At 45.9% G+C, this 27,963-nt stretch overlaps 1 protein-coding gene across 8 annotated transcripts in view; it reads right to left on the bottom strand.

Moving 5' to 3' along the window:
- Nucleotides 1-3,684: 3,684 nt before the first annotated feature.
- Nucleotides 3,685-27,963, bottom strand: part of LOC101931364 (killer cell lectin-like receptor subfamily B member 1B allele C) — a 32,060-nt gene continuing 7,781 nt past the window's right edge. For 4 of the 8 annotated variants that reach the window (XM_065564240.1, XM_042848005.2, XM_042848004.2 and 1 more), the window contains exons 2-7: nt 22,873-23,009; nt 10,708-10,806; nt 10,220-10,333; nt 6,828-6,982; nt 6,273-6,382; nt 3,685-5,438 (exon numbers count right to left, since the gene is read on the bottom strand). In XM_065564240.1, the coding sequence (XP_065420312.1) occupies nt 5,318-5,438; nt 6,273-6,382; nt 6,828-6,982; nt 10,220-10,333; nt 10,708-10,806; nt 22,873-22,915 (642 nt within the window). In that variant the 5' untranslated portion in view covers nt 22,916-23,009 and the 3' untranslated portion in view covers nt 3,685-5,317. Of the gene's footprint in view, nt 5,439-6,272; nt 6,383-6,827; nt 6,983-10,219; nt 10,334-10,707; nt 10,807-17,245; nt 18,380-19,022; nt 19,144-19,793; nt 22,808-22,856; nt 23,010-27,963 lie in introns of those variants that run through there. The other 4 variants (XM_042848002.2, XM_042848003.2, XM_065564241.1 and 1 more) reach the window with 4 other exon arrangements.

Below are 27,963 nucleotides of genomic sequence, written 5' to 3'. Positions count from 1 at the left end.
TCTGAGCCCTGTCTGCTCCCCCGTGCGAGGCTGGGGCTGGCATTGCTGCTCGTCCGAGCCCTGCCTGTCCCCCGTGTAAGGCTAGGGCTGGAGTCGCTCCTGCACAGAACTGGAATCACCGCTCACCCCCCTCCCACCGCAAGTTCCTCTACACCCCAATTTTTTGAAAAAAGTGGGCACTTGTCCTGTTTGCTCTTGCTAATTGATCAAGTTAGGAAGAACAAATAGGACAAATGCCCACTTTTGTGAAAACAGTCAGGATGGCCAGGACAGGGCTTAAAAAGGGGACTGTCTCTGCCAAAACAGGACATATAGTCACCCTACAGCTCTACCAACACTTCCCCCTCCCTCTCCAGGCCCCTGCAATTCCCCTGACTAATCTGCCAGTCTCCCACCCCCAGAGCTGCCCCAGCACTAGAGCTGGTTGGAAATTTTCCAACAAAGTTTTTCAAATCAGAAAAACCAAAACTATTTCCAGGAAGGATTAGTTTTGAGACAAGCCTCCTGATTTGAAGGAAATGTGAGAAAGTTTTGAATCTGAAGTGACCTGTTGTGATGTTGTCAAAATGAAGTTTCATTTTTTGATTCAAAACAACTTTTAATTTTGAAATTTTAGTTTATTTATAGTAAAAAAAAAGGTAAAAGGTCAAAAATCAAAATAAAGTGTTTCAACTGACCTGAATATTTGTTCTCCTCCAGATTATTGGTTCATGAAAATTTTTGGATTTTGACTTTTTGTTTCGATTTTCTTCAATGGGAAGACTTGATAGATTGCAGAAATTCTCACAGGATGGGAAAACTGCTCCCTACCCTGCTCTATCCAGTACTTCTGGAGCATTTCCCTCCAGCTATTCCCTGCTTCTCCAGGTGCTGTGATATGCTGCACTAACAGACAGAACTGATTGAAAACTTTTTTCTTTGGTGAAAAAATTCAACACAACAACAACAACAAAAGCTTATTTAAATCAAGCTTTCAGGTTTTTATTGAAAATGGAAGAATTTGCAGGTTCTGGCAACTGAATCATCAATATATGCTGGCTTTTAGACAAAAATGCAAAACTGGGGTAAACAATTTTTTCCCCACCAAATTTTAGTTTTGATGAAAAAGACTTTTAACAAAAAAAAAAAGGCTTTGAATGAAAATTTCGACTAGCTCTGCTAACCACCAATCTATCTACTGTTCATGCATTGCCAGAACCCCTTCTCAGTTGTTCACATGTCTGTACCTCAGTAATTCCCCTGACTCTGCAAGAGCCTCCCATTCCTACCCTCCACTCCTCATTCTATTTCCCATTCACAGTCACACCCTTGCTCTTCCAGAATCTTCCATCCCTACAAACAAACCCCTGACTGACTGTCTCCCCAAAACTAAGAGCCCAGAGCTTCCTTCCCACCCCACTGTGCTATTCCTCACTAACTGCCAGTCTAGTCTCTATCCCACCCCCATCCCACCACCACCTCCTGCAACTGCCCTGGCTCTGGCAGAACCTTCTAGCCCCCGACTCCATGATCTGCCCCCAGCAAAACCAAGCTCTTCCAGAATCTTCCATCTCTATATTCCTGATGGCCATTCAGTCTGTGCTTCACTAGTAAAACCCATTACTTCTAAAAGCTGTCCTCCAAAAACCATCCCTGACATGCCACCCTGCTAGTCTGTCCTCTGCCCCCATGTTATTAATTGCCCCAGGCCTGCCAAAATCTTCCCCACTCCCCTCCACAGCCCCGGTGATATCTCTAACTGCCAATCAATTCCCCACCACCTGCTGGCCCCCATCCCATCAGCCTAGCTCTGTCACAAACTTTCCTCCACTGTCCTCACCACTGACTTACTGCCAGTATCTCCCCCCGCCCACATCACAAACAGAACTCGGCACTTCCAGAACCTTCCTTCTCCCCATATGCCTGGCTGACAGTCGGCTCTTCACAAATGGAAGTTACTTTTACAGAAACTTCCATCCACCCATTATGAACTCGAGTGCAAGTCTGTGTCTCAGACAGAGCCCCGCTCTTCCACACCATTCCTCCCATGCCCCTGACTGCCAGTGTGTCCCCCCACAGACAGAGCCCTGCTCCTCCAGTCCCCACCCCCACGTCCCTGACTAACTGCCAGTCTGTTCCCCCACAGAGCCCCGCTCTTCCAGACCCTCCCCAACCCACATCCCTAATTGCCAGTCTGTCCCCCACAGACAGAGCCCCGCTCTTCCAGACCCTCCCCCACATCCCTGACTAACTGCCAGTCTGTTCCCCCACAGAGCCCCGCTCTTCCAGACCCTCCCCCCATGTCCCTGACTAACTGTCAGTCTGTCCCCCCACAGACAGAGCCCCGCTCTTCCAGACCCTCCCCCCACATCCCTGACTAACTGTCAGTCTGTCCCCCCACAGACAGAGCCCCGCTCTTCCCGACCCTCCCCCACGTCTCTGCCTAACTGCCAGTCTGTCCCCCACAGACAGAGCCCCGCTCTTCCCGACCCTCCCCCACATCCCTGACTAACTGCCAGTCTGTCCCCCACAGACAGAGCCCCGCTCTTCCCGACCCCCCCAACATCCCTGACTAACTGCCAGTCTGTCCCCCACAGACAGAGCCCCGCTCTTCCCGACCCTCCCCCACATCCCTGACTAACTGCCAGTCTGTCCCCCACAGACAGAGCCCCGCTCTTCCCGACCCTCCCCCCACGTCCCTGACTAACTGCCAGTCGGTCCCCCACAGACAGAGCCCTGCTCTTCCCGACCCTCCCCCACATCCCTGACTAACTGCCAGTCTGTCCCCACAGACAGAGCCCCGCTCTTCCAGACCCTCCCCCACATCCCTGACTAACTGCCAGTCTGTCCCCACAGACAGAGCCCCGCTCTTCCCGACCCTCCCCCCACGTCCCTGACTAACTGCCAGTCTGTCCCCCACAGACAGATCCCCGCTCTTCCTGACCCTTCCCCCCCATGCAGAGACAGATTTACAGTAAAACACAGGGTGCCCTGGCATGGGGTCCCCCAACAACAGGAGACCCAAGGGCTGGGCAGCTGCCGGGGCAGAAGCTTGGTCCTGCCAGCTTCTGGGGCTCCTGCTGCAGGCTCCCCTCCCTTCCTGCCCTTTTTTCTCCCCTGTCTACCACCAGAGGCCCCTGTGATGAAAGTGGAAATTTCCTTTTATGAACAATACATGCAGGGGTTTAAATGCTTCCCCTGGGCCAGAGAAAGCAGATGGTGTTTGGAACATGGAGCCACTAGGGCTGTCTAGGTTCCAATCCACATGGTTGAATGGGAGACCCTACAGAACAATGGAAACCTCAATGCCTGGACATGAACACCTACCTGTGATGGGTTCGGTCACAGAGACCCCCTTGGGGCTGTCACCTGATGTGCTGAATTTGCCTTTGAGCCCATTTTTCCTGTCAGCTTGAGACTCCAGAACCCTGCCTTGTTGAGCCAGACACGCATGCCAGCTGCAAACACAGACCCAGGTCTGGTCCACGCCCCCAAAGTTGCAGACTTTAACCAAAAACTGCTCAGCAGGTCACCTATCTCCAGCACCCAGATACTCAACTCCTATTGGGATCCAAACACCAAATAAATCCTTTTTACTCTGTATAAAGCTTATACAGGTAAACTCATAAATTGTCCGCCCTCTATAACACTGATAGAGATATGCATAGCTGTTTGCTCTCCCAGATATTAATCACTTACTCTGGGTTAATTAATAAACAAAAGTGATTTTATTAATTATAAAAAGTAGGATTTACGTGGTTTCAAGTAATAACAGACAGAACAAAGTAAGTTACTAAGCAAAATAAAACAAAACACGCAAGTTTAAGCCTAATACATTAAGAAATTGAATACAGGTAAAATCTCACCCTCAGAGATGTTCCAATAAGCTTCTTTCACAGAACTAGACTCCTTCCTAGTCTGGGCCCAATCCTTTCCCCAGTACAGACCTTGTTTAGTTTCAGCAGGCATCTTAGGTGAAAAGCAGGGGATTTCACATGATTGGGCCCCTTTGTTCTGTTCCACCCCCTTTTATAGCTTTGGTACAAGGCAGGAATCCTTTGTCTCTCTCTGGGTTCCCTCCCCTCCTTCTAAATAAAAAAGCACCAGGTTAAGATGGATTCCAGTATCATGTGACATGGTCACATGTCCTGTGAGACCCCAGCCTTCATCCTTCCAGCACTGGCCTGCACATACCTAGGAAGTTTTGCAAGTAAACAGAGCCATTCACAATCATTTGTCCTAGTTAATCAGAGCCATTAAAATTCCAAGTCACCATTAATGGCCCACACTTTGCATAATTACAATAGGACTTCAGAGTAATACTTCATATTTCTAGTTTTAGATACAAATAGGATGACCACACTCAGTAGATTATAAGCTTTGTAATAATAATTTTTGCATAAAGCATATTTCATTTACATTATATTTAGACTCATAAGCATATTTCCATACACATATGGAGTGCAACATCACATTACCAAAGGGGAAGCTGAGGCACCTGAACCTGGCTGTGGCTGTAGAACAAAGGGGTGAGGTTGTTGCTGGAGTCAGAGCAGGACAAGGAGAGAACAAAGGTGGAGCCCACAGAAGCAGGGCATGGTGAACCCATGGGACCCTGCCCCATCTGATCTCTGGCCTAAGACTACCTCTTTGATGCTAGCCTACAGCCTTTCAGCTTCTGTATTGCAGGTGACTGATGAAAAGGCTGCCTGGGGTTACTGCAACCTGGAGAGGAAAGTCTGAACAGGACCTTACTTCAGTTCAGCTGCCAAATGGGTTGCTTGGGCCCAGTTTCAGAGTCTTGGAGGCCATGGGCCAGGCCCAGCCCAGTAAAGGTACTAGTTACAGGCTGGGCATAGACCAGACCCTGTGGATCTGTGACAAGAACTATTATGCCCTCAGATTTGGGTGCATAAATGGTAAACAACTACCAGATGTGGGAATACAAACTGGTGCTTCTTCACCTAAATCTCCCACAGAATTAGAGGCTATGGCTGAAAGTGGGGCAGGGTGGAAGAATGTTCAAAACGGCACCTTTCTGAGATGTGGCCAAATGGCACATAGGTCTCCAGCGGTGACATTGGTGCTTTACGACTTTTAATTTTCAAACTGTTCCTAAGAGCCAAAAGTGTCTGCTCACACGTGATGCCCAGGGGGCAGCCAGCTCCTCATGAAATCAGACCCAGCTCCTGAGGAACAAGTGAATGAATCTTCCTTGGAAAATGAGTTTGTCGGAGGCTTTAGAATTCGTTAATTAGCAAATGTATTTTTCTTTTAGAAAATAAACAGGGACACTTGCTATTTCAGTTACGCAAGTGCAGCTCATTGGCGTGACTGCTTATTTCAGGGCAACTTTCTCACAAATCCATTTAGCTACACCCGTGCAGGTTTCCGAAATAGTGCGGTTCCCTTTAATCATCCCACAGCTCTCCCTTTCAGCAGCACCTGTCAGCTGGAACCTGGGGAACAAAGAGCAGGAGTCACTGGGTGTTTAGCTTTATTGAGTCAGATCTTTAGCAGCCATCCCTCGTTCGGAGGGGTGGCCTGTCTCCATATTAGCTTCCTTCAGCCGTACTTTTCTACAGAGCACTAGTTAGTAACATGCCTCCCAGAGTGGGAAGGAGCTGGAGTGGCTCAGTTCAGTGCTGGAAAACATTGCAAAATCCACCGCGATGACTGACCAACACTGCCCATGGGTGTGTTCAAAGCCCACTGCTGGGGAGCCAAGCCGAGGAGCCCAGCAGCACCTGTGTGGTCCTACTTTGTACAACTGTGCCATGTGCACTGAGTGGTGTCTGAAGTGGGTGGAGCTTAGTTGGTGGGCGGGGCTTAGGAAAATACCACCACTTTTCCCACCTGCATTGCAGCCCTGGTGAAGGTAAAATGTGCTGCTCAGCAGGAGAGGGGACCCTGACCCTGCATTAACGAGCACATTGCAGGAGAAGGGCCATCTCACTCAGGCAGAGCAGCACAGCTGAGAGCTAACATAGGTGTGAACAGCTAAGTGCCTCTTCACAAGACAAGGATTGTGCTTAAACTAGTGTCTTCCCAGACATGCCCATTCTCCAAACAGACCCTGACCCCCCTTTATCCTGTGGTCTTGCAAGCACATGGGGGCTTGAGACTGACCAGCTCTCCATGGGGAGGTCTCTGCCTGGTGCTTAACTTTACTTGTGCTCACAGACAGCCTCTGCTCCCGCTAGCACTAGTGAGCACTAACCTTGTGTTCCCACTTGTGCACCGTGCAAGACACACTCAGTTTCAAAGCCAAAATAGGAACTATGAACACTCACAGTGTTTCATCGAACGTGGAGCCGTCCACCCAGGCCCATTTCCTCTCTGGGGATGTAACACTGAGTCCAAGCCAGACCAGGTTCAGTTGTGGAATATTCAGTACATACGCCTGTAAGTGACAGGAGGGAGGACTCTGGGTGAATATAACCTGCTAGAATTCTCTGGCTTCTTTGCTCTTTCGGCAAATGACGGAAGAGAACCTGCTACACAGCTCTGCAATAGATATAAACCCAATTTCTGATGTTTCCCTTTCCCAGTCTCACCCCTTCCTTCCCTTCCACGTACCAATGATATTTTAATGTGCTCTGTAATAGATTTTTCTTAAGCCAAATGTCATACAGCTGGGGCATTGTTTTGCTGCAAGCCCATTGTATTACATTATAACTAGCGACACCCATCTCTCAAGTATCAGGGGATAGCCGTGTTAGTCGGTATCCACAAAAACAACAAGGAGCCCGGTGGCACCTTAAAGACTAAGAGATTTATTTGGGCATCAGCTTTCGTGGGTAAAAAACCCACTTCTTCTCAAGTTAAGCCATTTTTATTTACTGTACCATCTCCTCCTTGTCTTGGATCATGAGCATTTGAGAGCTCTTCGCTGAGCAGTCCTCACGACTCTCATTCCATGTTTTACTTTCTTTAGAGACCCAGTAGCACTTGTTCTTGTGCGACAGCCAGTCAGCGGGGCACAGTTTACACCCACAGCCCTCTAGAAATAGACATGGAAAAGGCAGCATTAAATAGGCCGGAAGCTTCTGAACTGTGCTGAGCTTCCCCGTGTTCACGAGGGGCTTTCAAACGATAAACATTCTCAGCCAAGACATTTCTCTTTAGTCATGGTTTGTTTGAGGAAAGGCCTATTGGAGGTGCGGGGCAGGAGAGAGGTGCTCTGGCAGAACTGTGATGTGAATAGGAATTCATAAAATCGGGCACACAATTCACATTTTACCAGCTCAGTATCACACAATGCATTTCCCCCCAAGGAGCACCGAACCTCTGAAATGAAAGACACAACAAAACTGTTGTGGGAAGGGATTCTCATAGGAAGTTCTGAGGGCTGCGTGCTGATCACACACACACACACACACACACACACAAAACCACCTTACAAGAACAGTATTGCGGTTGCAAAGTCAAGCACTCAAAAGTTAGGACGTGTCAGAATTAAGGTTACCTGTGCAATCTTTATTGGGCCCCCTTGTGCATATGCATTATGATCCAGTCTGTAATTACATAGTCACATACCAGTTTTCTCCACCAAACCCCTGCTTCATTTAAGACACATGACAGACGGTGCTGCTGACTTACTGAGCAGCTATTCAATATTTTGTTTTCTTCTCATTCAATGTGTAGCCCCAGTAGTACTATTCAAAGCCGGTCTGAAGACAGAACTATTAATTTCCTCCTGGGCTTTCCTCTGGCACCCAGCTCTATAGTATCTGAGTGCTTCAGAAAACAGTAATGAATTTTCACAGCACCCCTGTGAGATCAGAGGATTGCAATATTTCCATTTACAGATGAGGAACTTAGGCATGGAGAGTTTGAGGTCAAAAGTATCCACTAATACTGGGTGCCCAACCTGAGACTCAGACTCTCAAAAGGTACTTAGGCAGGAATCAGGTACCTGAAAAAGCAGGGCATTTAAAGTACTTAGCATTCTATAGAACTTCATATGTTCAGGGCACAGCTCCCATCCATTTCAGTGACAGCTGTGACCCGCTCAGCACTTCTACAAATCACACCCCAGGCTCTCAATTGAGACACCCAATGAATGAGGAACACAGTGAATAACCACTTGTGAAAGGATTGGTTTAAATAACTCTCCCTCACCAGCAGCCCCAATGTACTCTCTCCCCCGCCTTCTGGCTCTTGTTCCTTCTGCATTCAACTCAGGCAATTTCCTCCTCCATGCTGCCAGGGCTCTGGAGGACACAGCAAGCATGTGCGAGACAGGCTCCCCGCTCTCAGTTCCACTGTCAGGACCCAAACCTGCATGGAACGTCCTACTCAGCCCCCCGTAGCTCTGGGCTGGAGCAATGCTCATTGTTGGTAGAATCATTAATTTTCAAAGGCTTATAACTTGGCCAAATTTGAGCGGATATTCACAGGCGCAGCAAAAGGCAGACAGATCCCTGATTCATAAGCCACCCCCTTGCCAAATTTCAAGTCTCTATTCCAAAGCATGGGGATGGCACTAGCAGGGCCGGCTCTAACTTTTTTGCCACCCCAGGCAAAAAAGAAGAGTGCCGCCACGCCGTACCCCCCCATGAGCGCTGCGCAGCCGAACCCCCCCTCCCCTCCAAGCGCTGCGCCACCCGAAGCCCCGCCCCCTCCAAGCGCCGTGCTGCCCGAAGCCCCCGCCCCCCGAGCGCCGTGCCCCCGCCCCCTCCAAGCGCCATGCTGCGCCAAGCCCCCACCCCCCCTCTGAGTGCCATGCCAAGCCCCCGCCCCCCCGAGTGCTGCCTGAAGCCCCACCTCCCCGAGCGCCGCAGAAACAAAAAAAACCCTCCAGCGCTGCCCCAACGAACCAATAAATAAATAAATAAATAAAAACCTGAGTGCTGCCCCGCCCCAAGGTGCTGCCCCAAGCACATGCTTGGTTGGCTGGTGCCTGGAGCCAGCCCTGGGCAAAAATATAAGCAACTGAAAACAGGCTCTCATAGTGGGCAATATTGTGCTATCTTAATAGGTGATGCTACCAACCTCGCCTATAATCTACACATGCACATCCTGAATACCTGTACTCAGTGCCTGAAAAGTCAGTATCAGGGAAAGCCAGCGCTAGCTAGTGGTGGAGTAGGGAGGCTGAACACCTGGGTTCTAAGCCCAGCTCTGACACCGCCCCCTTTGGCTGTGTCTACACTTGTGATCATTAAAATCCCAGCATCCTCTTTTGACTAACAGAGGATTTACCAGCTTGTGTAACTACATTTTATCCTCCCTAAAAATCTCTCTGGAAATTTCAATTGGATGTGGCAAATATTTCCAAATTGTGGACTACAGGGTGCTGGTAGGTGCTCCATGAAAGCTGACAGGTCACATGTGCCTGGCTTCTCCTCGTTTCCAGCTGCTATATCTCACTACAAGACAGCTACAATTACATGTAATGCTTTCCCAGTACTACTTTTCTACGAGCAACTTCTGTAGTTGCCATTGGGATGTTATAGGATTGCAAAAGGGAGGTGAGGAGGGTGGGGTCTGGGAGTTTACACATGGGAAGACAGGCATCCATTAGGTGCTCTGTATTCAAATATGCTGCACCATGCAAAAACATTTGAAACTCCCTGGATGTGGTATTGTGTGATGTTGTGTGCTACTAAACAGCTAGCAAATTTCACCCCACATGTGATCACACTACAGTGGTAAGTGAAAGGATATAAAATGTGCCTGTTTCATACACATTGGAAGTACTTTGAATGACCACTAGATATCACTCCTACTACTCTGCACAAACAGCTGAAAACTTATTTATCAGAGCTGCCTGAAAAGTGGGATTTCCCCTGGCAAATTATGAGAGGGTTTTCCCCTTTTTTGCTTTCTCTCCTATTTTTCTCCCCACTGGAGAAAAGATGTGAAAAGATAAAATGTATAGGAAAGTGGGGAAAAAGCCATGATTTTGAAACTAAATATTTAGTTTTTCTCTGAAAATTTCCCCTTTGGAAAAATTTCAGAAAATTGACAAATAAATTTTATCATGAAAAATAAAATTTGACAAAACCCTCTTTTCTGATTAAGAATGAAATGTTTCAGCCAGTTGTAGTATTTATTTTTCAGCCATCAAACAGAACAAATGACAAGAAAAATTAAGACGGGAAGACGAAGGTCTCAGCTATGTATAAGTTATTGTGACACAGAAGCTGAATTTTCCATCAGTGAGTTTGGCGTGAGAGTTCTTCCAGGTGGATACAACGTTGCAAAGAGCGCAAAGAATAGCAGATACAGTTACCTGTTGAGTTGTTGTCTGGCTTTGGATACAAACTTTGATTCAACCAAGACTGGGAATCCTTCAGGCTGGAATTACATTCAGTTCCATTTGTTGTTCTCTGTCTTCCAGTCTGACCTTCACAAGGATGTGTAACAAAAGAGAGAAGGTAAAAAGTATCAAGTCACCAAATACCGTGGGAGATCTATGGAGTTATGATGGGGACAGAGAAGCAGCGTGAGATGGAATCTCACTCATTATCCATTGCAAGGTTCATTCCACATTTTTGCACTTTGCACAGTGGAGTTGTTACAGCCAAATAATGCATGGTTCATTTATCAAGCTCTCAGCTCTACTTTGTTTATGTAACACTTTTGATGTCTATGGCAGTGATGAAATGCCTGGTAATTTATTCAGAAATGTTTTGGAGGCAAAAAATAGAATCTAAATGGAATTGCAGGGGAAGAGGAGAATTCACTGAGCCAATGAATCTACGGTGCTGAGATACTCACCCCAAACACCAAGCGCGATCACAGCTGCCAGCAGGATGACGTTCCCAGCACATCCAAGCCATAGAGCCATCCGATGCCAACGCGGGCACTGAGCGATATCTGCAAGAGTCAAAACCTAGGGTAAAGATTTATAATGAATAGGTTATAGATCTTCCTTCTTGGGGATGAGGAAGTAGTGGGAGTTGAGTCCTTTCCCTTGGTTACATAGAGGAACTTCGATAGCTACTTTCAAGAGGAGTGAGTCCCCTTCTTCCAGGAACACTTTCTTGTGAGAGGGAGTTCCCGAGGAGGGGACCTGGTGCAGAACTGAATGGAATATCTATCTTGAACGGTCTCTGTCACAGGATGGCTGGCTCCTGTCACTGGAAGCAGGTCCAGCATCCTGTGCCATGGCAGGTGCTCCCAGTTGGGCCAGTCAAGAGGGGAGGCACCGCTCCTGGGGCTACAGGGGAAGTTCCACTGAGCGAGGACCAGCTGTGAGAAGGAAGCTGACTGAGAGAAATCTAGGAAGCTGCAGGAAGCAGGAATGCCAGAGTCCAGTGGGAGGGGAGGCAGGAAGAGTCTAATATCTAAGGGGTGAGCTGAGGAACTGTTTGTTTAAGTTTGGACAATAAGCCTACTTAAAGGAGACTGAGTGTGGCAGCGAATCCTCGGCAAGTGGGGGAGAAGCCCTGTCTTGCGACAGTCTCCAAAGCAATCAGAAGTTATTTATTGTGCACCAGTCGCTGTAGAAAAAGAATAGACAAGGACTGAAGGGAGTGTTACCTGGGGTTCTTTCAACCCAAAGCTTTTGGTAACTTTTACTCTGTGCGAGGTGGTGTCAGGAAATAAATCAGGGGCGACACAATGTCTGGCACAAACAGGACAACACAAGAGTGCTTTCACTTAAAGCTAAACTTTACTTAGGGTACATCTACACTACAGCGGGGAGTCGATTTAAGATACGCAAATTCAGCTACGTGAATAGCGTAGCTGAATTCGACGTATTGCAGCCGACTTACCCCGCTGTGAGGACGGCGGCAAAATCGACCTCTGCGGCTTTTTGTCGGCGGCGCTTACTACCACCTCCGCTGGTGGAGTTAGAGCGCCGATTCGGGGATCGATTGTCGCGTCCCGACGGGACACGATAAATCGATCCCCGAGAGGTCGATTTCTACCCGCCGATTCAGGCGGGTAGTATAGACCAGACCTACGTCTCCAGCACTTACACACGTCCGCAACAGGTTAGTAAAACACCCCCAGCCCTCCATAATTACCGAAGCTGAGTGTGGCTCTCGAGTGGCACAGCGGCAGCCCGTCTGCCGATGGGGAACACAAGATGCATCCAGAGGGAGAGATCAGTCCTCAAACTTTCCCCCCTTATTTGTACATTAGTAACATGACATGTCCCTTAAAGAAACCTTGTTAAGCAAGCAGTTTCAACGGTCAAGCAAGAGGTTTCCTTCTGATTATTGATTAACCAGGTGTGGTTTTTTTTCCCCAGAGTTTGCAGCCTTGAGGCCCCCAAAATGCATGTTTCAGCTACTTCAACACAATTTTTAACCGGAAAGATGTGGGGACAAGCTGCCCTTCCTGTGGCACCCAAAAACCCGTCCCCTCCTGCTTTGGTTAAGCTAAGCCTGCTGCATGGCCACTTTACAGCCTGCTGACTTGGCTGCTTTTAGCAATAAGCAATAATGGTTTCAGGCACTTTACTGGTTTGCTGAAATCTCCCCGTACAGGAGGGGACAGAGAATGTCAGAGGGGAAGGTGCTAGAGACTTGTTTGGCTCCTCAGTGTCCCATTAAACCAGCTGTTTGTAGGCAGAGGAGGAGGACTGTGATGAAGAACGCTAGAAGTGTTCATTCTTATGCTTTCGAGGTCTCCTCCCACTGCCACTGTGGAGAGAGCTTGGAACCTCCTTAGTGAGCAATACGCCTGAGAGAGGTTGTTGCTGAGCCCTCCCTTTGAAACCTGTCAAAGTTCAGATAATCCTCAGACTGGGTAGTACATACGCTTCTAATAAGCACAGTCATACTGGGTCAGACCAAAGGTCCATCTAGCCCAGTATCCTGTCTTCTGACAGTGGCCAATGCCAGGTGCCCCAGAGGGAATGAACAGAACAGGGAATCATCAAATGATCCATCCCCTGTCACCCATTCCCAGCTTCTGGCAAAGAGCAGATTTGATCTTCTCCAGATCTTCTATCCTCCACTCAGCTGCTGTAATGAGGCCTGGGGAGTGGGATCAGAAACATCTACACAGGACTATCCCAGTGGCCACAGCCCTTGTATTGGTATCCAAGGCATCATATGCTGTGTTAAGAGGATGTTTACCCATTGTACAGCCCCTCCAGGACCAGTGCCCTTAGCTGCCTGCTTCTGTTTCTCTGGAAGAGACTCCAAGAGGGGTTCAGGTATCCCAGAGAGCACAACTCTACCTGGCCATTACTGGGTGGTAACTCAAGACTCGCAGTCCTAGAGGGCCTGAGGAATATGCGCTACAGCCAAAGGAGACAAATATTTTCCTTTCCCTGTTTGTGAGAGCAGAAGGCAAGGCGCTGGGCCTGTCCTGGGCCACTGACACCATCACAGAGTTGGGGTATGGTGTTGCTGAAGGAACTGACACCTTTCTGATGGGACAGGATCCATCCGGCCTGCTCTCTTAGAGACCAGGTGAAAAGGCACAAGAGTCAGTCAAATGTCCTTTGTAGGATTTGTCAGCCCCTGACTGGTGGGAATAACATTTTCTTCCACCTGGGCCTGCAGAATATTGAACGGTTTCACTGCAGAGGTACCTGCCTTGAGCTCCAGAGTATTGGCCCTCTTCTGAGATGCTCTTGAAACTGTCTAGTCATCAGAAGGTGACACTACAGAAAGACTATGTTCTCTTGCAGGACAAGGGCATAGTAGTGTCCCCAAATGGGGATTCTTCCATGTCCTGGAAGCATCACTGTCCCACACGTCATCATCTTAGACACCAGTGTGGGGGGACAGTAGGCTAGGCCGGTGCTGGCTCAGCCAGTGCCAGTGCTGATAGGTGAGGCACCAGAATTGGAGTGGGCAGTGACTGATGGAGCTTCCACCAAAACCTAGAGTTCTAGTGGGGCAGGAGGTTTGGGTTTGTCATCTCCATTAAGGTTTGAACAGATTCCTGAACGTCTGGCCCCCCATCAGTGACTGATGGGGCTTAAAAATTCTTGGAGGAAAGATCCCTTGCATTGACTTCCTTTTGCATATTCTGTCAAATCTACGACTACCCATGTCGTACAGCAGTGTCTTCTTGTCATGGGAAAGGTACAACTTGAGCTGGGAAAATAATTAGAGGTCACCTCTCTTTCTGTTTACATCTACAAACAGATTGTGACTATCTTGTCTTCATCATTCAAATCTGCAGAATAATTTCTGAACATGATTCAGCTTTTAAATCCCTTGAACAGTGAATTCTTTGAATGGGAAACTAGTCTCCTAGTAACTTGCTATGTTGACATTTGCACATAGTTTTCAAATTTTAGGGAAGAAAGTGATGGTTGGTCGGATGGTGCACAAAAGCTGTGAGGGAAGGATTTAGAAAATCTTCAATAGACTGTGGCAGTGAGAACACGCTCAGTCCCTTAACTGTTCATTTCTTGACATTCTAATGTTTGGTGCTTTTAAAATGGCTCTGATATTTTCCTACTGTAAAAAAAATTAGAAAAGCCACCATGAAGTACAACCCTAGAAATCTCTTTACATTTTCAAAGCTGTCTTCAAAGAGGAAAAGGGCTAGAGACTTAAAAACAATTTAAAATAAAAAGAGTAATAGTCTCTAGGCTCCACCAAGTTTGTAATCACAACAGGAGACTTCAGTGCTTTCAATATCAAAGAACTTAATTTCGAGTAACTTTAAAAACTGTAGCCCATTATTCATAAAAGTCCATCTTATGTGAGAGTTCTCACTGAGACTTAATAAATAAAATTTATGTCCTTAATAGAACAAGATGTTCTAGAGACATACATGGACAAAAAAGGGTGTATTTTTTAAAATAGTAAAAAGCTGCTTTTCTGTTTTTTAATTAAAATAATTTAATGATTTGTTAAATTGACTTCACATTTTTTTTAAAAATTCTTGTTTGGCCCCAGATTAACAAATTTCAGGATAAAACCGGGGGGGGGGGAGGGGAGTTAGAGATGGTGTTAAAAATTAGGCTTATACTAGAAACTCTTTGACAAGAGTAACTACTGTGGCTCCACAGTTTAAGCTCCAGCTTCCAAGAAAAGTAAAGGACACGTGTAGAGACCCACCTCTTGGCCACAGCAACCCATTTCCATTCTCCAGCCCCAGGGGGCACCACATGGGGCTGGAGCTCCCCCAACTCCCTTGGGGCAGAGAGCTGGGTCAGGTTTTCCCCAACAGCATTCCGGAACCAGCCCATGACCCCAGGGGCCTGCGTGCATCACATGGACAGGGGTTCCAACTCCGGGAGGCTTGAAGGGGGAGAGAGCTGGCATGGACTTGTCTCTCCCAAGAGCCAACACCTGAACCCAGTGGTCTATTTCCTCCCTCTGTGATAAGTGTTTTGCTGCAGCCAGCTAATTAAATTAGTCTTGTTGTTCAAGCAGTAGCAGTTTGTGCTGCAATGCTGAAGCTTCAGGGTTCAAACTTTGCTGAAAATACATGATGGGGGCTGCTACAGTGGCACATAACAGAATTTGATTTTACCCTTTTCCTTTAAGAAAAATCTAGTAAATTACATACAAAGAAAACTCCCAAAAGAATGGTTTCAGAGGGGGAGCCATGTTAGTCTGTGTCAGAAAAACAAGGAGAAGTCCTTGTGGCACCTTAGAGACTAACCAATTGATTTGGGCATAAGCTTTTGTGGGCTACAATGCATCGGATGAAGTGGGTTCTAGCCCACGAAAGCTTATGCCCAAATAAATTGGTTAGTCTCTAAGGTGCCACCAGGATTCCTTGTTGTTTTTTCTCAAAAGAATGTTATTTAGATTGCAAAGTCAAGCACTCAAAAGTTAGGAAATGCCAGATTTACAGATGCCTCAGGAAACTTCTCTCTGCTCCCTTGTGCATATCCATTATGACAATGTATGTCCATGTAATTAAAGACTACTTTTTCCCCCAAAGGATCCCTGCCTCATTGAATACACAAAATGGTTGCACAGTGGGGCAGGATTAAGGTTGTACCAGCAACTGTATGTCTGGCATTTCCTAACTTTTGAATGCTTCTCTGCGCAAACTAAGTAATGGTTTTTAATGTTTTATATGTAATCCTGCATATACTGTACTATACACAGATGGAGTGATAAAATATCTGGACTATTAGTATTTAATTTGCTTGTCAACTGAAATATCAGCTTTATTTTGATTCTAAGATTAACAGCATAATAGTCATCTAAAATGGCCTCTCATTAGTAGCCTGACTCTATTTATAGAAAATATGCCCTGAAAATAGCTAATATATTTACTATTTTACCACAGTTCTGCAAAATATTATTAGGATTTTTTATCTCCAGATACCAACCTTTTCAGGAGAGTCTTGTAAAAAATTATACTATGATTTATATATTTACATTTTACATCCTTTTAAGTTTAGTTTACAGTTCCTTGTATATTCATTATTCCTGGAACACTGAAAGCTATTATTTTTCTTCCTCTTCTTCCTATTGTGGTCATCTTTGTTAAGAGTTATCCAAACTTTAATTGCTCTGAAGTGTAATGACTTGACCCCTCACAAATCGTCCCTATCCAGGTCCATTCAGAATCCAGTACAACCCCCCACTGCATCCTCCACAGTTTTATTCATCCTTTATTACCAAGTTGCCCTTCATTTCTTTCTCTTCTCCTCCCCTATTTCCTAATCTGGGATACTAGACTTCAGTGTCCCTACTTGCCGCTTCATGAATCTTAGCAGATCCTTTTCTCCTCACTTCCCTCACCATGTGGAATCACCTCCATGACCCTCTGCACTGACTTCTCAGCAATTTTCCAAATCCAATCTCTTCTCCCTGATCTGTGTGATATAAAGTCTCTCCAAGAAGAAATGAAAGACAATGAAACGAGTCTCCCAGACTCCTTGTTTTCAGTCTTCCCAAGCCTTGACCAGTGCATTGCTCTTTCCTCTGACTTATCCCACTACACTATGTACTGCATCTTCAATACAGCACGAGTATCCACCCCCAAGGGTTTATGAAGTATGTATAAAAATGCCATAAAGTAAAGCTGTATTGTTCTTCACATGTAATTTGCATGTATAGACTGTCAGTAGCTCTGAAGATTTCTGTGATACTCTGTATTAACATTAAAGTAAAATGCACAATATTGCATTAAAGAGATTCAGTTCCTAGTTCTGACAAGTGGTAAATTACTTCATATTTGCTGAGTCCTAACATACAAATGGAACATAGAGACTCCCACCTGCTCTTTCTTTCTAGAAAATCTTTCTTTAAATATTTCTGCTGCCTGTAAAAACAAAAAAATACAAAAAAATACAAAAACCAAAAAAGTGGAATCCAAACCAAAAAAAGAACGCATACCGGTACAAAACTAAGAAGCTAAATACACTTACTGGGATGCTGAGATGGATGCAGTGACTTTGAAGTGGAAAAAGCTCCAGGAATGTTTAAATCAGCATATACTATTTCTCCAGCCATGGCAAGTGCAGAGGAAGATGAGAGGCGACAAGAAGGCGGACTGTCTAAGAGTTGCCTCATATTTATGCATGAACCAAAATGACAGACGTATCCAGTAAGAGGAAGTGTCTATCAGAAGGTTTTGACTTTCTTCTTTCCTAGCAACCTAAGAGAGAAATCCAGGCACTAGCGATAAAGTGTTTAAAGAACAATTGCAGTAGCTAATCTGAGACATTCTCTCAATACATTAGAGCTGGTACTGGGATCAAATGAACTGTTGATTTTTCCTATATTAAAAGAAAGCTGTTCCCTGTTGTGTTTGGTTCAGAAGCTCTGGACATTTTAAGATGAGAAATTCTTATCATCGCATAAAACTAGAAAACAAATTGAAAAATAAGAACTTTTTAATTACAATTCATATTTCCCATTGGAGACAGATGTCTTTAATCTCATCACTAGGGACAGTCATACCCCTCTCTCTAGCTATTCTGTTCAGGTTCTGCACTGTTACCCCTTTTAACCTGACTGTCTGCTCAAAGTCGGGAGCTCTGTGGGTCGTTCCAGTTAGGAAGAGAAATTGCTGATGGAGTCTGTTACCTTTGATTCAATCTTATTTTCAAAGAATGTGCAAAGTCCTGTTTCCCCAAACACAGGCGGAACCAAACAGGAGCCAGTGTCCTTGTTCACAGGTCCAAAACTTATTTCAGCTTTCCAACCCAAATCCTCTCTCTAGGCTACTCCCCTGGCCAAACCATGCTCCCAGTGGCTTGTTGTTCAGGCTGCGTCTGTTCCCCTCTCACCTTCCACCCCCGGTTTCTCTCTCTCTGCTCTGTCTAATGCTTCTCTTCACACATACACACATATATATCTCTGGCCAAACAATACACGGTGGAGTCTTCTCCCACACAGTGCCAATTTTTGGGTGGGCTCATGTTCACCTTTGTCTTAAGTGGGGACTTGTGATTATAGAATCATAGAAGATTAGAGTTAGAAGAGACCTCAGGAGGTCATCTAGTCCAACCCCCTGCTCAAAGCAGGACCAACCCCAACTAAATGATCCCAGCCAGGGCTTTTCTTAACTTATCTTAAATCAGGGGTTCTTAAACTGGGGGTCGGGACCCCTCAGGGGGTCGCAAGGTTACTACGTGGGATCACGACCTGTCAACCTCCACTCCAAACCCTGCTTTGCATTTATAATGATGTTAAAGATATAAAAAAGTGTTTTTAATTGATAAGGGGGTGGCAGCACTCAGAGGCTGGGTGTGGGAAAGGTGTCACCAGTACAAAAGTTTGAGAACCACCGTGACTTAGATGGAGGCCAATGGTTAAACCTGCAATAACAGCGTTAGTACCAGTTCTTCGAGATATTCAGACTCTTGTAATAGCACTTCCTTGGCGAGCTGTGCCTGGTCCAGGGAAAGCTGCTCTGTTGCATTAGGACTACAAGGCACCGAGCGACATCAGCTCCTACTGACGTAACGAGAGGAAAGGACGCTCTGCACTGCACAGGACAGAGCCCTGTGTCTGATCCCTGGGCTGTAGGAGTCAGCCACGGTTCTGCAGAATTTGTGCCCACAGTAAAATAATCAGGTTCCCTAGTCACACAGTGACCTGACAAGTAAGATGTACAGTTGGAGGAAACTGGTCTTATGCAGTAATGCCGGCACCCCTAGGTGTCACGTAGCACTTGCGTAATATTAGTTTATTAACTACCTGGTTGATAAATCTGCAGCTCCAGAGGTGTCTTCTCCTCACTTCTCTGTCCATCCCTCGTACCCCTCCTGTTACTGCAGCAAATCCACCCCTCTGTACAGCAATCCTAATGACTACAGCACTGCAGAAAAGGAGGCAAAACAACTCTTCTGATTCTCCAAGAACCATGCAGCAGAATCATAGTCAATGGAGCTATTTTGCACGGTGAACTGCCTAAGCAATCCAGGCTACATAGCCTAGACATCAGACCCAGGCGTCAACTGCTGTGAAGAGCTGTCAACATGCTTCACTGATAAGATCAATCAAATATGTATGAATGGAGCTGACTGGGAAAGAAAATTCCATTGCTCACCAGATTGTATTATTCACCCCACCATTCCTGAGTTTGCCCCCATCATACATACTGAACCTCAAGAAGCCCTGAAAAATGTTAGAGATACAACCTGTGAAACAGATCCATGCCCCTCCTCGCTGTTACAAGTCAGGTAGGAACAGCTATGCCCACTGTTCATGGAAATAAACAACCAGGGCTGGTTCCAGGGTTTTTGCCGCCCCAGGCGGCGCAAAAAAAAAAAAAAGCCGATCGCGATCTGCGGCAGCAATTCGGCGGGAGGTCCTTCGCTCCGAGCGGGAGTGAGGGACCGTCCGCCGAATTGCCGCCGAATAGCTGGACGTGCTGCCCCTCTCCGGAGTGGCCGCCCCAAGCACCTGCTTGGTAAGCTGGTGCCTGGAGCCGGCCCTGTAAACAACACCTCCTTCAGAGAAGCTCACCTGCCATATTCTTTGAAAAATGCAATTGAGATGATTTGGGGAATCTGTCTATGTACAATTTATAAACTTTGGTTAATTATATGAAATTTCTGTATCACTAAATGCCTCAGTGTGTCTGGCAGGATGTATAACATCCCCTCTTTCTTTCCTTCCATGGTCAGGAAGAACCTGTAGAACAAATAAAATAAATCATTAACCTTAATACCTGGTCTCTGGCCAAACTATGGGTATGCTAAGGAGGGTGCCTGATCTGGGAGAACCAATTTGACCCAGATGGTCTGAAGGGAGTGGGTTTTGGAGAATGGAAAGTCCACAAACAGGAAAACAAAGAAACCAGGTGGTGATTTTCACCGAAGACTCAGAGGGACTCTGACAGAGGAAGTTTGAGCAGGAGAGAGGACTAGAGAGGCATGCTTTTGACTGTGGGACCAGCCAGGGTGAAAAGCAGGCAGGAGGAGAGAACAGATTGCATGTTCCAGAGGAGAAGTCATGAGGCGAGAGGTACAGAGGAGGGGACTTGGAACCCTGAAAGGATACTCCCCCAAATCCTGACAAACACTCCAGCGTGGGGAGGAAAGTGAAACAGGAACAGTGTATAGATTTTTTAGTGTTTTGACAAGAGCTGTACATCTCTGGAGCGATCTAAACGAACAGTGATTGGTTTGGGAGCCATTTGCAAAGCCTCTGTGTTACATGCTTCAATTATCACACTTCGCAGGAGAGGTAAACTGTAACCCCAAATACCCATAAGGTCAGACCTCTGGATAAAAGTGCTTAAGCTACTGGGGTGTCTATGTGGAGGTCAGTACTGGTCCTGGGGGTCTAGGGTAACTGGACCACAAGGTCCCATTTCCATGAAGGGGCAATAGACATACTGTCTTTGTCCAGGGAGCATGCCAGAGAAGCCAATGATAGAGAGAGCGCTGGGGCCTGCCCAGAGTCAGGAAGCTTACAGCACAAGGGTCTAGCATGACCCTAGGGGGAGAGGGATAGCGATAGCTCAGTGGTTTGAGCATTGGCCTGCTAAGCCCAAGGTTGTGAATTCCCCCCTTGAGGGGGCCATTTAGGGAACTGGGGTAAAAATCTGTCTGGGGATTGGTCCTGCTTTGAGCAGGGGGTTGGACTAGAACCTCCTGAGGTCCCTTCCAACCCTGATATTCTATGATGGGACCCAACCACAGAAGCCTGGTGAGTGTCCAACAGGGGGAGCTTTACCAGGGCTCATTAATTAATCTGTTAACAAAGAATTAAAGGAAAGTAATATAATCAATGCTAATCAATAAGGGTTTATGGAAAATAGATCCTGACAAAATAACTTGATATCTTTTTTATGTTGACATTACAAGTTTAGCTGATAAATGTAATAGTGTTGACGTAACATACTTACGTTTGACTCGGTACCAAGTGACATTTTGATTTAAAAAACTAGAGAGTTATAAAATTAACATGGCAAACATTAGCTGGATTAAAAGCTGGCTAATGGATGTGTCTCAACGTGTAGTTATAAATGGGGAATCATCATCCAGCGAGTCTGTTTGGGTTTGGTTCTTGGACCCCCACTATTTAACATTAATAGAAATGACCTGGAAGAAAACATTAAATCATCACTGATAAAGTTGGCAGATTATACAAAAATTGGGGGAGTGGTAATCAATGAAGTGAACAGGTCACAGATACAGGTCTAGCTGGATCACCGGGTAAACTGGGCACAAACGAACAATATGCATTTTAATATGGCTAAATGTAAGTGTATACACCTAGGAACAAAGGCTGCAGGGCATAATTAGAGAACAGGGGACTCTCTCACGGGAATCAGCAACTCAAAGAGATTTGGGGGTCATGGTGGACAGTCAGCTGAACATGAGCTCCCAGAAAAAAGCAACAGAGGGTCCTGTGGCACCTTTAAGACTAACAGAAGTATTGGGAGCATAAGCTTTCGTGGGTAAGAACCTCACTTCTTCAGATGCAAGAATGAGCTCCCAGTGCAACACTGGCCAAAAGGGCTAATGCGATCCTGGAGTGCATAAAGTGGGGAATCCAGCGTAGGTGTAGAGAGGTTATTTTACCTCTTTATTTGACACTGATGTGACCGCTGCTGGAATCCTGTGTCCAGTTCCAGTGTCCACAATTTAAGAAGGATGGTCATAAATTGGAAAGGGTTCAGAGAAGATCCATGAAAATGATTAAAGGATTAGAAAATATGCCTTGTAGTGATAAACTCAAGGGGCTCGATCTATATAGCAAAACAAAGAGAAGATTCGGGGGTGACTTGATTACCGTCTAGAAGTACCTACAGGAAGAATAAATATTTAATAATGGGCTCTTCAGTCTGGCAGAGAAAGGTGTAACATGATCCAATGACTGGAAGTTGATGCTAGACAAATTCAGACAGGAAATAAGGCGTACATTTTTAACAGTGAGAGTAATCAACCACTGGAACAACTTTCCAAGCATCGTGGTGGATTCTCCCTCACTGACAATGTTTAAGTCAAGATCAGATGGTTTTTTTCTAAGAGATCTGCTCTAGGAATTATTTTGGGGCCGGTCTCTGGCCTGTGTTTTATAGGAGGTCAGATTAGGTGATCACAGTGGTCCCTTCTGGCCTTGGAATCTATGAAGGGCTACGACAACAATAGCTTGCCCAACCCCAAGAAACCAACCTACTCGACTCTGAAAACCTGGGCATATTTAGTCTTGTGAAAAGAACACTGTGGGGTGGGAACCTGATAACAGTCTTCAAAGATGTTGAGAGCTGTTGTAAGGTTCTATGGTCATTTGCTGTCATTTACTGTTATTTTGAAAAAAAATTCTGTCGTTGCCATTTCGAATCTGTATACGTTGTTGTTTGGGGGCCATATTGGGGTTCCTTCTTGTTAAGCTTTTGGCACTCGTTTCAAGTGTGGCGGGAAAAGACTGAGCTCGTGACCTGGCTAATCTGCCTAGATGCTGCTGGGTATATAAACCGTGCCGCCAGTCACCGAGTGCTGTCCGCCCCAGAGGCGCCCCATGTCAGTTGTGTTTGTGTGGTCTTCGAGAGACAAGTGCAGCATCATCGGCACTTACCTGAGTTCCAGTTTACCTGAAAGATCGTTCCAACTGATCCAAGTTCCTCCTGTGTTCATCCATCACACGGGCAAAGGTCTGGATCCACCTCATCCGGAGCTATGGCAGACCAGACGGACACGCCTGCCTTCCTTGTTCCGATTGTCATCTCATCTGTAAAGTATTAATCTTGTTGTTAGTCCATAGTCTGTATTGGGGAATACTGGGACTGGCTCCAAGCCCTGTATTTCTCAGACCACTGAGTTGTTATTATTGTTGGTTTATTCTTGTTTACCTACCAATGTTATGTTAATAAACCCTCTTTGGTTCACCTTTAATTCTAGTAAAGTGTCATTTTTGCTGCGTCCATGGGTGATAGACCCTAACTCAGGGAACCAGAACACTACCTTTAGCAGGGGTCCTTTATATCTCTCCTATTTTCCCTTCTCCCATAACACTGTTATAAAGAGGACAGTGATCAATTGTTCTCCGTGTCCACTGAAGGTAGGATAAGATGTAATGGGCTTAATCTGCAGCAAGGGAGATTCGGGTTTGACATTAGGAAAAACTTCCTAACTCTCCAGGTAGTTAAGCTCTGGAACAGGCTTCCAAGGGAGGTTGTGGAATCGCCGTCATTGGAGGATTTTAAGAACAGGTTGGCCAATCACCTGTCAGGGATGGTCTAGGTTTACTTTGTCCTGCCTCAACACTTTATGACTTTTTGAGGTCCCTGTCAGACCTACGTTACTATAATTTTATTTGCTAGGTGGATCTGCAAAAAGGTTAGATTGAAAGAAAAATATATAATTCACACATAAGGAAATGCTAGAGTCAGAATTGCTGCAGATCCATTGAAGTCAATGTCACTGTGCCCATTTGTACCAGCTGAGGATTTGACCCCTTAGTCCTTATATCAAATTTTATTGACATCTCATGTCGTAATTAGGCATCAAAATCAATGGCCAAATCTTTAAAAGACTCAGTATGTCAGGTGAGGAAAAAAGCAGCACTGTTGGGGGTTGGGTTGTATTTCCAGCCCTGGCTCGGATGAACTGAGTTGTTTCAAAAGTGGGTATTCTTCGGCTGTTGATATGGGGAGAGCTGTGCAAACAACTGTTTGTTCAGTTAATGGACTGTCCCGAAAATTTGAAAAATAAAACAGTAAACCAAAAAGTAACAAACAATTGTTCCAGATTGAACAAAACATTTTGTTTGACCCGAAACCAAACATTTCATTTTGTTTTCGACTTTAAAAAAAATGTTTTTTGAAAAATGAAAAGCCATTTAGCTTCAAAATGTTTCATTTTTTAAAAAATCTTTAAAAGATTTCCATTTCCATTGTTTCCATTTTGGGGGGAACTTTTTTAGGTTTCTCTTTGATCAAAACAATTTAGTGAATTAGACATGGAATTCACAAAATGTTTCACTTGTCCTGAATCTGTGGTTTTAATTGAAAAATAGATTTGGCCAAAGAATTTCACCCAGCTCTAGTTAAGGTTGTTTAAAAGTGGATTGGGGAATATGAAGATGGGAATACTGCTCTCATCTGTTTTTTAAATGTTTAAAATACTATATAAACATAAAGGGCTTGTCTACACTTCTGCTTAAGTCGACGTAAATTACGTCGCTCGGTGTGAAAAAGCCACCCCCCTGAGCGACATCAATTACATCAACATAAAGTGGTGTCTACACCGCTCTATGTGGGCAGGAGACACTCTCTCACCAGCAACGTGCACACCTCTCGCTGAGGTAGAGTCATTAGGCCAAAGGGAGACCGCTCTCCCGTTGGCATAGCGTGTCTTCACCAGACGCGCTGCAGCAGGGCAGCTGTATCGGTCCAGCTGTGCCGATGTAGCGTGGTAGTGTAGCCGCCCTGACACTTTTAAAAACATTCTGTCAGCTGCTCTATTCCCTCCCTCCTTCACTTTTACACTTCGACATTTACACATGTTTACAGCTAGAAGAGGGCAGGAGTCAGAACAAGGGACAGGTGAGAAAGGAGAGGAGACATCACAGAAGGTGGATAGAGGCTTAAAATGGAAGCAGGAAGGGGAATGAGGAATGGAAATGATTAAATGCATTTTTCAAACTTCACTCACAAAGAGGCACATTCCTATTCTGCCGGGGGGATTGTTGTCCATCACTAACAGAAAGGGAAGTAGCAAGTATCATTCTTTTATAAGACAGACGTCATGTGATTCCTGAGTGCTGCCAGGCACAAGGAGAGAGGGACTGAAGTGTCCTGAGCTCGCTACCCTTACACTGAGGTACTCTAGTGCATTGCACCAATATAATGTGTTGTATGTCCATAGGCCGATATACTAACAACAAAATAGTTTATTTAATAAACAGCCTCACACTCTGACCTCAGGCCTGTGTTCTAGGCTGGTGTTTGTCTCAGCTCTACTGGAGAAATCTATACCCCAGAAGCCTCAGCAGTGACCAAATCCTGCCTGACCATTGACTGACTTTGTGCTCTTTTCCTGTGTGATCACTAAACATAACGATTCTGCTGGTGTCAGCACGTGCTCTTTATTTCAGAGGCATTTTGTAAAGAGACCTCTTACTCTGCGTTCTCCGGATAAGTGAGACCGAGACAGAGGATGAAAAATATGTTGTTAGAAGCCAAGTAACTGAAATACCTCAAAGAAGGTATAAAGGAGTCTGAATGAGATGCATTAAGTGAAGTGAAGTACCCAATTATTCCTATGGAATTTCAGTGGGATTCGAGCACTTAAATCTCAGGCTCAGATGAAAATCTCCCAACTTTGTTTTTTGTTGCTTGTAAAATGTGAGTGAATTTGTCCTCATGAAATGGGTGGGAAGGAGGGTCTTTCAGTGCTGTCTGAAACTACTACTGAACAGGCTTTTGAGGTACAGGCCTCCGTGTCGCAGGGCACTGTCTGCCGTCTTTAACTGTGACCACAGAACCTGCCACTGCTCCATCTATCAACCCTCGGATGTTTTAAAGTATTATCTGCTGAAAGTTTTATTCCAAAATACTACATCGAAATACACGTTCATGTTTCATTTTATAGTGTTTCCTTTTAAAAAATTAGGAGATTTCATCTGAGCCTGAGATTTAAGCACTCGAATCCCACTGAAATTCAATAGGAATTGGGTACTTAACTCCCTCAGGCTGCTTTGAAATCTCAGTCTAGACGCAAAAAGACCTAGACTATTAATGTAACAGTAAAGTTGCAGTTAAAGTGAGCAAGAGGCAGGAAGGACAAATGTGCAGGTTACTACAGCACAAAGCAACATGATGGGGAGTGTTTGTATGTAAAGTATTTTGGTATTTTAAGATCCTTTACAGTGAACATTAGATCAGGGGCATTATTTGATCTAGGGCAAAGGGGGCTGTTGCCCCCAGCCCCAGCCTTGGTTTGCTCCCCACCCAACTTTTCATAGGTCTATATGCTCCTCTTCCCCCTCCCCAACCTTGTAGGATAGAACAGAATCACATCAAATGTCCTATATACTGACACAAGCTTTCCCCCTCTCCACAAAAAAAAAATATTCTGAAATGATGCCACTGGATTAGAGTAAATAGCATATCGTTGGAAACCAAACTGTGCAGTTATTCAGCAAAACCGTGAGGTCTGGGAACATGTATTTTCTGAGCAGAGCAATTAGTGAAAAAATGATGCAGATGTTTAGCAACAGCCGGTGGCCAATAAGGGGGAAGAATTTGTGGTTAACAGGATGATGCACAAAAGAGCTTTTGCTCGCTGTTCATCATTATGGCGCCCGTCTGTTGACCAGAAGTGCGAAAAAATTGTCGTCTGGTTTTGTTTTCTCCAGTAGGTTTCAAAACAAGTTCTCACCCTGCAAACATTTATGCAGAGGCTTCGCTTTCCGCATGTGAGCAGTCCCATTGGCATCAAGAGCTGTATGCAGATGCTGTCAGGTACACATGCAGATGTGCTTGCAGAATCAGGGCCTAACTCTTTGTCAAAGGGAGCTGGGCTCAGGGGCTTGCGGTATCAGAACTCTGAAGTGTTAATTGTGCTGGTGAAACGCTCAGTTTCCTTTCTTGTACAAACCAGCAAGCGAACAGCAGAACACTTTGCAGGGCTATCTTTAACTCGGTGTGGGTTGTGACACCCACTCTCATGGAAAATACAAAATAAAAAAGAGAATTAGAGGGACAACATTCAAAAGTTTAGACCAACATCCATCACCTCTGGAAACTGTTGTAGTCCAGTAAAGAACACCACAGAGATTCTTAATCTCTGTAAAATAAACATCTCTACCTTTTAAAAACAATAGTATTACTGAAAGCTAATAGAACTTCTACCTTTTCCTTCCCTGATTTGCAGGTAAAAACCCAAAATAAACAGTGACCCCCAACCCCCGATGTCTAGTGTCACAATTCATGTTTCCGAAGGACAGCGAGAGCAGATCCAAAAGCAGTTGCAGCAGGTATTGCCACACTGGGCTGGGGAAGGGGAAGAGGGGGGGCCCAGCTGGAATGACCCCCCCCCCCAATACCTCTAGAGAGAGAACTGTGCAGGAGCGATCTCTCCCACCGCAACCTACAAGAGCACTAGGACCCATGCAGCAGCAGCCCCCCCACCCCACCCCGAGCCATGATGTGGGGCTGGGAAAAGAAAATGTCCGTGGAGGAACTAGTCCCAGAGGCCAAAGAGACATTAGCCTGCAGGAGCAGACGCAGAAGCTGCCTCAGCAAGCGCTACAGCAGGGACTGGTTTGCTCCTGTGCCTTCCCCTCAGCTTCACCCCATCATGCTTCCATGTTCCCCTCTGCCCTTCCCCTCAGCCTCCCGCATCATGCTTCCATGTTCCCCTCTGCCCTTCCCCTCAGCCTCACCCCATCATGCTTCCATGTTCCCCTCTGCCCTTCCCCTCAGCCTCACCCCATCATGCTTCCATGTTCCCCTCTGCCCTTCCCCTCAGCCTCCCCCCATCATGCTTCCATGTTCCCCTCTGCCCTTCCCCTCAGCCTCACCCCATCATGCTTCCATGTTCCCCTCTGCCCTTCCCCTCAGCCTCCCGCATCATGCTTCCATGTTCCCCTCTGCCCTTCCCCTCAGCCTCCCCCCATCATGCTTCCATGTTCCCCTCTGCCCTTCCCCTCAGCCTCATCCCATCATGCTTCCATGTTC

The sequence above is a fragment of the Chrysemys picta genome, chromosome 12 (genome assembly GCF_011386835.1).
Source record: "Chrysemys picta bellii isolate R12L10 chromosome 12, ASM1138683v2, whole genome shotgun sequence".
NCBI lineage: Eukaryota > Metazoa > Chordata > Testudines > Emydidae > Chrysemys > Chrysemys picta.
The sequence above is the reverse complement of the archived record's forward strand: the minus strand, read 5'-3'. Positions and strand labels throughout refer to the sequence as shown.